The sequence below is a fragment of the Diabrotica undecimpunctata genome, chromosome 1 (assembly GCF_040954645.1).
Source record: "Diabrotica undecimpunctata isolate CICGRU chromosome 1, icDiaUnde3, whole genome shotgun sequence".
NCBI classification, from domain to species: domain Eukaryota; kingdom Metazoa; phylum Arthropoda; class Insecta; order Coleoptera; family Chrysomelidae; genus Diabrotica; species Diabrotica undecimpunctata.
This window is the reverse complement of record NC_092803.1, coordinates 49,419,686-49,432,608: the sequence shown is the minus strand read 5'-3', so window position 1 is coordinate 49,432,608 and position 12,923 is coordinate 49,419,686. Positions and strand designations below refer to the sequence as shown.

Below are 12,923 nucleotides of genomic sequence, written 5' to 3'. Positions count from 1 at the left end.
ACCATATGCAGCAATTACAGAAATACTGTACAATACCTCCATAACCAAAAACCTCAATCCATCACATATAATCAATAAACGTCTTAAAACTTCCTACTTCCTCCAGAATAGCCGAAAACAATGCGTTTCGTACCAGAAAAAACCTACGCATCACATAATCAATACCAGACAGATAATAGAAAAAGCGTGAGACAACACAACCATACCAATGTATAACATAATGAACTGATAGACCGATAAAAACTCAGCCAAAGTTAAAATACACGTGACATACACGCAAATGCATTACAACAAAGAAAGGAACTAGTCAGGGCTGCATACTATCACCATTATCATACAACAGATATTTTAAATATATAATGAGAAAAATACTAGACGAATGGGATGGAGAAAACAATATGGGAGGCAGAAAAATCAGCAACCAGCGATACGCCGAGGACACATTTGTACTAGGAGCGAATGAATTGAAAATGATTATCATCACTGAACGGCTAAGCCAGATAAACGGAGAATTTTGACTTCAGATTAACATCGGATTTGTATACTTGGGCGCCCTGATAACCTGATAACTCCCTGACAGCAAGCTAATAATATTTAAAGTGCTGCCACGCCCTGGCAAGGGCTCAAGGAATGAGGAGGAACATTAACTTATTATGGGTTTAGAAAAACTATAAAATTTGTTTTTGTATTGATTTAAACTTTAATTTTTATACAAATAAACATATAAACTTATAATATATACATTAAGTTTTGCTTTAATTTTTACTATATTAAATACACTCGACATTATCAGACCTATAAATGGTTGGATTTTTTAAGTTTCATAGTTTCTATTATGAGCACATCCATAGTTTGTAGATTAATCACATCTTTATACTATTAAAATTGTAATTTATCAAAGATTTAAAATTTCTTCATTACTTGATTGACTTAATTTGGTTAAATTGATTTGTTATTTATAGCAGCCAATTCAAAATTATTTAACTTGGTTTCTTCACAACTTTTAACTGTTTCAGCACGACATTTCTTCTGAGAGGGTACCAGAAAACAGAGTATTCCTCCTATTATCTGAACAAAAGCGACAGCAAAAATCGCGAACTGACAATAATCGTCCATTAGAAAGGCAAAAACTACGTTACTGATGGCGGCTCCTACCCTCCCGGCACATATCACAAAACAAACTGCCATTCCACCAATACTAGTGGGAAAAAGTTCAACTGCTATGCTGGTGATACTCATATTGGCAGTCAGCATTGTAGCTTGAAAAATACATGAAACTATGAGATTCTGAAGCGAGGTTGTCAACCAATAGATACAAGCTGCACAGATTCCTCCCAAGAACGTCAACACCAGAGTAATATTCCGTGAAGATACTCTAGTACTTATTAAACAGGAGATTCCGTTGAAAATTAGCGCTGTTGATCCAGTGGCTACCGTGCTTATTATCACTGATTGGTCAAAAGATGGTTGGCAAGATTTTTCTCTGTTTTGAGGTAAGGATGAGAGCTCTTCAATAGATACTGTCGAGTTTGGATGCAAGAGATGGTACTTCTCAAATTTTATAAAAAGTTCTGGTAGCCATAGTCCTAGGCCGAACAATCTACAACAAAATAAATATATCAGTTAACAAAAGATAATACATAGTTTATCAATTTTAGTTAGCTACAAACCTCCATATTAACGAAAGACTTTTCATACAGTCCTGTATATTCTGAGCAACTTGAATTAAATAATAAATAATTTTCAGTCTGTTCCTCATTTTGGAGTAGGGCTGCTACTCCGCTACTCTTGTGCAATGTAGATAACGTACGTATTGTTCTAGCCTTCCGGGCTGTTTTTGCCTGCCTTTACTTTGTTTATTTAATTATTTTTCCTAGCTCTTTCTATATTCTTTTCCATTTGTTATTTGGCAGCCATGCATATTTTTCTTGTTGAAACCTAGCATAACAATCAATTACTAGCTCCTTCTTCAGGTATTGCTTTCTTTTAGGAAATTACACGGTTATTTTCACTTTTGATACGGCAGCTGTGAACAGTCCAGTGGAGCTAAATTTATACCACTTTTTCAACTTAGTTAACGAGGAAATGAACCAATGGAAATATTCAAATGGTTCGTTTCCTGCATTTAATTTTGTATTATTATCTGTAGCAAAAAGTATTTCATCTCATCACATGGCTCAGGCTTCTTTCTTATCTTAATCGTGTTGATTACTTTCTTATCTAATTGGGTTGATTTCTTTTTTTATTTTTATCAGTATTTGCTACTCTGTCCAGCTTACTTCTCAAATGCTTCTATCGGTCACTAATGCCTTCTTTAAGGTCCAGACCTCGATTCTGTAGAGCTAGTTTCTCATTTTCAGTAGTAATGCAAGGTATGTATAACCCTTTTTTTCTTTTATTAAATATTGATCTAATTTCCATCGATGTTTCTGTTGTATAAGCATTATTTTCATTGACAATCTCCACAAGATATCGTTTTTTTTCTTGTTCATAAATTTATCATTTTTAACTTTAAGTGATAGTCCCTTTATTTATTTATCATATGGTTCCGGACATACAAATACATTTTATAGAACAAGATACATTTATTACAAGTTTACAAACGTACATCTAAATTATTTCTATAGTCTATCGACCTTGGAGTCACCGTTAGGAAGTCATCTGACCTGCCATCGTATGATCTTCTGAGGCACTGTTCTGTGGCGTGTCTGATGGTTTGTAGTTGTCTGTTCTAATTTTGTTCAGCACAAACCATGTATTGCGTACCAAATCGTATTTGGGCAGTTTTTGGGTGATATAAGGCGTATTTCCACTTTGTTGTTCAGTCCATTCTCGGATCCATGTGGTCGTGAGATTAAACTCTTTTTCCACAACTGACTTTTTTTTTGGGGGTCTTCTGAAGCAAATCGATGAGCAAATGATGTTGTTTCCGGATTTCGGTTTTTCCACTATTTTTGGCAGATGCTCTTTGTAGGATAAGGTTTTACCAAGGGTTATCTTTAGGTACCTTGGCGTTTTAATGTAGGTGAGTGTGGTGTTTTTGAATTGTATGTTAATTATTCTTCCCTTAAGCTTGTCATTTAGGTGAAAACTGGAAACCTCTCTTTTCGAGGCGTTTAGTTGGGGCCTCTATTTACGCAAGTATTTTCCCGGTGTGTAAAAATCCATCGTAAGGGGTTTTTAATTTTTTTCAAATGATTTACTCCTTGTTGTAGCCAAACTTTCGCTATGTGGTTTATGGTATGTCCGCAAAGTATAAGCAGAGGGGGCAGTGTCTACCCTTGAAGCAGTCCATTTTCCTATTTCCTAGGTGTCGGTTCCCATCATTACTTGAATCGTTCCGTAGTTCAGCATACTGTTGATTATTTGGACGGTGGATTTACAAAGAAATATTAGGAGAAGCTGCGAAGCTGCTTCTCTCAAAACTGTATCGTAGACCGCTGTTAGGTCTATGAACACGGCTGAAGTTTTCTTTAAAATTCTACATCAATTAAGATAGTAAGTGAAAGAACTTCTGCGTAACTTCTCTTTGGTCAGAAGCCTGCGTGTTTGATTGGTATAGATTCACTGAGTTTTGTACCGATTTGATTGAAGATTAATCGTTCTCATAACAAACTTTGTCGATAATAGGGCTATCGGCCTGCAGTTTTTGAGATTATCATCATTTGGATTGACAACTTTTAATATGGCAATGACCGTTCAGCTTATAAGTTCTTGAGTCTGGTTTCCAGTCTTCATGATATCTGTGAAAAAGTGAGTCATCCATTTTCTTGCATATTTGCCACTGTTTATTAATAATTCGAAAAAAATATTATCAAAACCTCGGGCCCTACCTAGTTTTACAATTTTGAGAACTATTGTGACTTCTTTGCTTGTAAAGAGGTGAGAATATTCGGTTGATGTGACTTCGAATTTTAGGGCTTTTAGCTCCCGTTTTACCTTGATTTTGTTGTGACTTATCTTCTGGTGTTATATACCAGATGTGATGCGATGTTATTGGCATTAATTATTCTTGTATTGATGTGTGAGCAAATAGATGCTCACAGTTCAGATCAATTAGCTTGATGAGCAATTTTCTGAAAATTTTACTCAAAATTATACATCAACGTATATACAGAGAATGCGAAAAAAATCTTAGCGACAATCAATTTGGATTTCGTATGGGGCTTGGTACGAAGGAGGCATTATTTGGCCTACAGATATTACTACAAAAATGCCGAGATCAACGAGAATACTGTTGTTTGTTTTATCGACTACGAAAAAGCGTTTGATCGAGTAAAACACACAGAACTCATAGAAATCCTAACACAACATAGTATAAACCATAACACGGTGGCCCTTATTAAAAACCTATATTGGGATCAAATGGCGTCGATTAAAATAGATAATCGTATGACAGCAGAAATGTCAATAAAAAGAGGAGTTCACCAGGGCTGTGTACTTTCTCAACTATTGTTTAATATATATTCCGAAAAGATCTTGCCAAAATGCTCTCGAAAATATTGAAGAAGGAGTAAAAATCAATGGAGAATATGTAAACAACTTAAGATACGCAGACGACACCATCATTATTGAGGACAGTGCTGAGTGTTTGCAACGACTTTTGAATGTCATAACCAGAGAGGGAGATAGCTTGGGGCTAAATATGAACACAAATAAAACAAAAGTAATGACCGTTACACGTGCACCAAATGCCGACATTAATATTCATATATAAACGACGTTCGACAATAAACCGATAGAACCCGTACACAAATTCCAGAGTCTGGTTGCTGGATAACAAACGGTCTTGACTACGAAGTTGAAATATGTGCTCGTATAGAGTATGCTACGTCCGCTTTTAAAAGAATGAAAAAAATCCTAATAAACTCTACCTTATCGTTGGATATCCGATACCAACTTGTAAAAACATTCATTTATTCCATATTGCTATACGGAGTGGAAACATGGACTCTCGGAATCACAAGTATAGACATGTAGAAGCCTTTGAGATGTGGCTTTTTCGAAGGATGCTGAAGATCTCTTGGACAGAGCACGTGACCAACAACGAGGTGCTGAGAAGAATGGAGACTGAGAGAGAACTCCTAAATATTGTAAAAACCAGAAAAACGAGTTATCTAGGACATATTTACAGAGGAGAAAAATACAACTTCCAACGGCTGATAATGGAAGGGAAAGTGGAAGGAAGAAGTGGTCCAGGAAGAAGAAAATGCTCCTGGCTGAAAAATGTAAGAGACTGGAAAGAAATGGACACACATTAGGTACTAAGAACAGCTCGGGATACAGAGCAATTTGCTGTAGTTATAGCCAACCTTCAGTAATAGAGAGCACCTTAAGAAAAAGTATTGATATCAAGCTGCTTGTCTGATTGATGTTTGAAAGTTCTTGCTTTCTACCGTTTCCCTCCATTTTGCTGCTGAGTCGCTGCATTCAGCAGTTTGTCGGCAATTTCTTGATCAACACTTTCAAGGAAGTTTTGGTACAGCTCTTCGCTGTTCTGGAAACAACCAGAAATGTATTCCTTACGATAGACTCTTTGTATGTACCTATTTTTTAGTCACGTTAGTACGGCTCCGATAAATCTTTTGTAGTTTTTACTGGTAGGGTATATCAATCCTAGATTCTTATTTAATCCCGCAGAGAACCCATTTTACATAACCTCATGGGCGCCGCCAGAATTATTTTCGGAGGGGTGCATCTGCTTTTAAGGAGAGGTGGGTGCATTTACATCTACACATAATATTATGCAATATAAAATATAGAACTATACACGTATAACTATGTACTTTCTTTCCGAACAGGAAGGTGCAACTGCACCCCCTTGCCCTCCGCTACCGGCGCAGATGCATAGCTGAATATTATTATGGAAAGGATCTCGGCACTTTACTTATGTAAAAGTGGTTTGTGTTAAATTAGCTGAAAGTTTGCAGAGAGTAGCTTTGGTCATACTGATCAAAAGTTATCGTTGCGTCAAGACTCATAAGTCAAATGTTTCTGAGTTACACAGGTTCAAAGTGTCGGTTTTTAGTCCTTTTGAATTATAGTTGAGTTGAGGTTTAGAAAATACGCAAAACTAATTTCAGAGAGATATTCGCCATGAAAAATAATTTAAATGGAACGATATAAGCCGAATGCCAACAAATATATAATACTAATAAGTAGTAAAGACGGGAAGAGACGGTTCCCCAATAGGAAGACGATTAGTAGGAAGACCACGAAAACGATAGAACGACAACTTACTGAAGGCACATTGAAAAGCAGATAGACTCATGTCTACATAAAAAGAAGAATAAGATGAAAAAAATATACAGGGCCGCCCATATTGACGGGGTGGAAAAAAAAAAATTTTTTTAATGGAGCATCCTGTATATTCTTTCATTTTTGGATTCTTCTCGATGTTCTCGTTGTTTTCAATGTAAGGTTTGCCAGTGTTATAGTAATTTAAAAGATAGTTACTTTTTTTTTAATTTGGTAACTCGGAATGCGTATCTATTTTTTGAATTTTTTTAGTAGGTATATTAGTATTAATAATAATAATAATACTGTATTTTACTATTTTAATAAAATGTTACATATTTTATGATACTTTATTATTTATTAAGCATTCCCTTTACCTAACTGCTTTAATTTGTGAGTTATTCGTGATTTTTTTTGTGCCAAACATTAATTTCATATTTTTATTTAAGCCTGGAAAATAAAATCTAGCTTGTTTAACTTTCGAGATCGTGAAGACCACCTTCTTGCTTATTTCCTTGTATATCCACATGCTCTCACATAAGTTCAACAGTACTACTTAAAGTTGTCCAAAAGATGTAGACACATTGTTTACTGAGCGTTATTACTGGATGCTTTAGTAATGAATTAACTTGTTATTTTGTTAATAAGCTTAAACATTAATATGAACGATAGTTATAAAAATTACTTACCCAAACATATTACTAAACATGATTGCACTGATCACAAAGGTCTTTGTAAGGAAAGGTTTCTGAAACAGCTTTCTAATTTGATTCGTCACTTCCTTCAAAACCCTTGCAGTCTTTCCGCTGATCATAACTTCACTGTTTTGAAGATTATTGTAAACTTCGCAGATGATGGTTTTAACAGGGAATAATTCCGCACTCTTTCCTGAGTTCGCAGAATAGATTTTCTTTAAAATTTTCAGTGTTTTTTTGTGATTTCCTCTGGCTATATAAAATTTGGGACTTTCTGGTAATCTTGTCAGCCAAAGACATACTAGTATTTCAGGAATAGCAATAAGAAGAAGAAAAACTCTCCATGGGGATATTATAAATATATTTTTAAAATTGTAGTAAATTTTTACTGGTAGAATTAGATATGCTAATACTGGGAGGAATAACCAAGATGCTATGAAGAATAATCCTAAGATACAGACGGTTCTAAAACGGTGTGTAGATGGTTGAAATTCTGCAATATATGTGTACATCAAACTACCTGAAATTCAAGAAAGCAGTAAGTAACATATTGTTATTAGTTATAATAAATTATAATTATTAATACATAATTAAATCCGTAAACTAATTTTCGAAACCAAATTCAGATTTTTGCTCTAATCTGTGCCTTCTTCGAATTGCAAGGCAAAACAGACGTTGATAAATATATTATTAGAGACATAGGGAATCTAAAAATGGCATTCCACAACATATCTATTCAACTAAGCAAAAATCCTTAACGAATTGGTTTCTAGTATTCGTACAGAGTATATCGGAATAAAAGGAAAAAGAAATTTAAGATTTGATTTCACGTACAGTGCATCTGTGTATCCGCTTTCTACGTATTTCGCCCTAATGGGGCTCTTCAGAGACGGATATTCACAGTTGCTCTGAAAATAAAAATAAATCTTTTCTGTCTTAAGAAGCAAATCTAACATGACTTCGTATAGACGCAAATAGCGACATCTGATATTAAATCCGTAAACTAATTTTCGAAACCAAATTCAGATTTTTGCTTTAATCTGTGCCTTCTAAGAATTGCAAGGCAAAACAGACGTTGATAAAGATCCTATTAAAGACATGTGGAATCTAAAAATTGCATTTAATATGTCTCTACTCTGTCCCTCTACTGAATAATTCTACTGTCTTATCCACGTTAAAAGAGAGTAAATTAGAGTCGGACTAGGTTTTTATTTTTAGTAGATCAGAAGTTATAGTTACCTGAAGATTTACAATATAAGAGTTCCTCTAGGTGATACTGGTATCATCAGCAAAAATAAAAAATCTATTTTTAAATAAGTGATGTCATTTATAAAGATAAGAAAAAGTAGAGGACCCAATACTGAACCTTGTGGTATTCCACATACAATGCTTTTGTGACTAAAGTCAGTATCATTTGTTCTAACTAGTTGTTTCCTATTCCTCAAGTAAGATTGAAACCAATTTAAAGAAATACCTCGAATTCCGTAGAAATTTAGTTTTTTTATCAATATGTCATGATTTACACAATCAAAAGCTTTGGCGTAGTCACAAAAAACAGTGGCAGTATAAAGATTATTGTTTATTGTTTGATAGACCTATGTAGTACATAAAACATAACAGCACTGGTACATTTATTAGATAAAAAGCCGAACTGACTTTGTGTTAAAATGTTGTTTTCAACGGGAAAGAACATAAGTCGGGCTTTTATAATTCTCTCAATAATTTTTCACCGGACCGGTAGTATATAGTTGCAGACATTCGATTTTTCTGAAGAGGAATGATAATAGCTGTCTTTAGACATTCTAGAAATATAGCTTTTTCAAAAGAATCATTAATTAGTGAGATCAGGACTTCCAACACATTTTTTGGGAGATTTAAAAAAAATTTATGGGTAGTCTATAAGTACTACAGGAAGATTTGCTTTTGATTCTACTGATTGTTTGGATCAGTTCAGATTTATCAACTGGTCTTATAAAGAATGAATTCGAGACCTTTTTTGAATTGGGGAGATAGGAAATAGGATCTTGTTGTGGTAAAATAGTTTATGTTATATTTTTAATCACATTAACGAAGTATTCATTTAGATTTTCAGATTTTGGAAGAGAAAATGTTTGAGCTGTATTAGTTTTATTTCGAAAATCGTTTATTATGGACTAAGTTTCTTGTGCAACATTTTTAGAGCTTCCCAGACAATTTGTATACTATATTTTTTAGCTGCTTTGATAAGATTTAGATAGGTTCCTCTGTACTTGGAGATATATTGAGTGATAAAGACGTTGGTAGTAAATTTCTTGATGTACAGTAGTGAACGCATATTCTTGGCTGTTATGCGGATACCTTTGGTAGTCCAGGAATTGTGATGTTTTGACTTAATTGTAATTAAAGGAAATACATTATTGAAAATACAGACAAGCCTATCTAAAATATCACTGAAAATATAGTCCATGATCACAGAGGGAAAGTGCCACCCAGATACCAAGCACAAATTTTGGAATTTACGAATGTTCTGAGCGGAAAAAATACTACCTAAACGTTGGGTTTTCGAGGATGGTTTGTTGAGACTGTCAAACGTCCTGCATTAATAATTGTAGATTATTATATACCTGCCACATTTCTGTTACGGAAGATATTAAACTGATCACGTTTGCAGACAACACTGTAATAGTAACAGTTGATAAAACATTAAAAGAAATCCAAGAAAAACTAGACACCTCCAAAATGCGGTAAAAAAATGCACTTGAAATATTAAATGGCGCATAAAAATTAATGCCGGGAAATTTGTCCATATCGATTTCACTGACAAAAAAAAATAAATAATTAGCCAGTTACAAAAAACATTGTCATTTGTAACGGCATGTAGACTATGTATTCCTACCACTGGTAGTATGTACTCTTGTGTGCCTAATTTTGCGTAGGCGCAGAAGCGTATATCTATCTTTATTAACCAATCAATAACTGCCATAAATAACGAGCAACAAAATGCAGCTTTGTTTAAACCTTTAAATATCTGATGGGCGTGTTGGCTAGTTTGCTCTACCCTTATTGGTTTGATCATTATCACTTTATCTTAGAATATTTATACATTTACTTAAACACCACATATTTTATTAATGTAATTGTTATATGCATTTCGTTTCAGTTTTATACATATTGATTTAAAACTTACCTGGTGCTCCCATAAGAAACCCATTGATAAATCTACATGACACCAGAGTTGCAGTATACGGATTAACAGCAGAAACCATGGTCACGATGAGGTTGCATAGATGAGCAAATATCAACACTTTTTTCCTGCCGTGGTTGTCGGCGATAAGGCCCCAAAGGAAACAGCTGACGGTTCCTCCAACCAGAAAGGAGACGTTGAGAAACCCCAGCTCTAGAGACGTCAAATTAAGTTCGCACTGAGCGGGTGGGAAAATGTATGAGGAAATGCCGTTTTGGAAGCCGACAATTATTATGGATAGACTGCAGACCGCTATGGCTTCATAGTGGAATCTACCATAACCTAAAATAGTATCTTTTGTAACAAGGCTAGAATGAATCGTCAGGCGTAATGAGCGTGAAGAACTAGGAGTTCGAATTTTTATTCACTCTCAAATCTAGTAACACTCTGTATTTTCTACACGGTCAGAAAATATTAATTAAAAATAACTAAATGCGATAAGTAAGAGTAATTAGAGGTTGAGTACAATTTTACAAATCATTTAGAATAATAAGAATTAAATCAAGAAATTGAAGAAACAAATTTATTTCATGTAATAATTCGATTTTGCAAATATTTTTCTATAAATCCATCTACTACTTGAGAAGCCTTTTAGCCTCCATACCTATTTAATGTTTTAATAACCACACCAGAAATTGTTATTAACGTAGTCGCTGGGGTACTGCGGAAACAGTGGACATCGTCCCATGGCTGATAGGAAATGTTGTACAGGCATATAGAACTTTTTTTGGATGTGGTAAGTGGTAATCTTCGTAAGACGAGTGGCAAATATTGGTGTGAATGAATACGAACTTGTTATAATTTCTGTCCGTAATAATTCCGATTTTAGCGACATAAAATAGAAAATATTTAAAAATGTTCAACAAAGGACATTCTTACGTCATAGTAACTACAGTGTGGTTATAATTTAAACTAAATTTAGAGAGTGATAGCTATAGCTCGTCCCAAACCCTTCTTTCAGTGCTTGTGCTTGTGTTGATCGAATTCCCTCTAACACATTAAGCTAGAAGTGACAGAAAAAAACGGGAGTCTGTGATTATTGTACATAGAACCTAGAAAAATATTTATCGTAAAGCTTATTCTACTTACGGATGTATAATTGGTTGGAGTTTAGAATACGCTAAATAGATATCCAATCAATTGTCATTCTAGGTTAGTATTATCAGACATTTTACAGTGAAAATTTAATTTTGTATTTATTTTCATAAAAATATTTTAAATATGCCGAGATATATCGAGAAAGAACAAAGACTAATATTAAAATTATTAAATTATTTTCAATTAGAAAAGGAGAGATTACGATCCTGCAACTGTCAAATTTAAACTAAAATGTCATGCAATAATTCTCGACATTCTTAAAATCCTATATGACGTCAAAATTAGTGACGCACTGAAAGAAGGGTTTAGAACAGACTGTAAGTCCATAATTTTGTAAACTCAGAAAAATCAGGTATAGTTCATCCCAAACCCTTCTTTCAGTGCGTCACAGTTTATCGAATTCTCTCTAACGCATTAAGCTAGAAGTGACAGAAAAAAACGTGAGTCTGTGATTATTATACATAGAACTTAAAAAATTATATATCGTTCAAGGGTATTTGCATATTAAAGCGAATTCTACTTACGGATATATAATTGGTTGGAGTTTAGAATACGCTAAATAGATATCCAATTAATGATACGCATAAATATAATTTGACGCAGATGGTCTCGATAGTGACAGTACTTTGACAATGTCAACTGATAAAATGATAATTGTCATTATAGGATAGTATTTTCAGACATTTTACAGTGAAAATTTAATTTTGTATTTATTGTCATAAAAATATTTTAAATATGCCGAGATATACCGAGAATGAACAAAGACTAATATTAAAATTATTAAATTATTTTCAATTAGAAAAAGAGGCTGGGACAACTTTATTACCAGTTTCTGCCGTTCGTGAAGTAAGTTTTAAATTATTCTAAAAAATATTCATATTAGTAGTTTAAATACTATACATTTTAGCCATAGTGTTTGTAATAAATAATAATAAATACATAAATAAATCTTAGCTAATTAAGCACTTTCCTTGGAATGTATAGAATAGGAATTATGACAAACTGCCGTTCCAATATAATGCACAATAAATTTTTTTATACAGGACGGGACCTCTAATATGTAAATTTAAAAAAAAATTTAATTCTTAAAATTTTTACTCCACATTTTCAAAAAATAACCTTTTCACATTTAGCCGATTACGATCCTTCAACTGTCAGATTTAACTAAAATTTCATGCAATAATTCTCGACATTCTTAAAATCCTATATGACGTCAAAATTAGTGACGCACTGAAAGAAGGGTTTGGGACCGACTGTAGATATACTTCAGCTGATAACGGTGATAGAAGGAGGTGGGCTACGCCCATCGAGCAAAAAGACAAAAGAGGGAATGTAAAGGTAGTGGGGGCAAAAATATTGTTAGACAGGAAGTGCCATCTTGAGAGGCCAAATTAAACAAGGAAAGAGAGTCTTTCCTTGTTTAAGAAATCAAATTTAGTTGGGTTATGTTATTATTTGTCCCAACTGTCACATGAAATTAAATCAAGGGGTACCATTTATGACAGGGGTAATTTCGGCCGAGGGGTTGATGTTTACGATGAGATTAAAATATTGGTAATTACGCTTCATAGTTTCTGTAAAATATTAATTGTGTATTTATTTGGAAATACCTAATCCTGTGTACCTGTCGGAAATACCTTTAATTTACTTATCTCTTTATTCTAATAACT

The 12,923-nt window shown here is 33.8% G+C and overlaps 1 protein-coding gene across 1 annotated transcript; it reads right to left on the bottom strand.

Moving 5' to 3' along the window:
- Nucleotides 1–760: 760 nt before the first annotated feature.
- On the bottom strand, nucleotides 761–10,870 carry LOC140444824 (synaptic vesicle glycoprotein 2B-like). The gene is made up of 4 exons (XM_072536554.1): nucleotides 10,780–10,870; nucleotides 10,099–10,437; nucleotides 6,927–7,452; nucleotides 761–1,600 (listed from the first exon to the last, which is right to left on the bottom strand). The coding sequence occupies exons 1-4, from the start codon at nucleotides 10,868–10,870 to the stop codon at nucleotides 940–942; spliced, it is 1,617 nt and encodes a 538-aa protein (XP_072392655.1). The 3' UTR covers nucleotides 761–939.
- Between the last annotated feature and the right edge of the window lie 2,053 nt (nucleotides 10,871–12,923).

Excerpts from the sequence above, each read along its gene's own strand:
- LOC140444824 (XM_072536554.1), bottom strand. The coding sequence starts at position 10,870 with ATGCCTGTACAACATTTCCTATCAGCCATGGGACGATGTCCACTGTTT. Across the intron at positions 10,438-10,779 it reads TAATAACAATTTCTGGTGTG|GTTATGGTAGATTCCACTAT; the intron begins GTTATTAAAACA and ends ATACTATTTTAG. Across the intron at positions 1,601-6,926 it reads ATGTTTAGTAATATGTTTGG|ATTGTTCGGCCTAGGACTAT; the intron begins GTAAGTAATTTT and ends ATTTTGTTGTAG.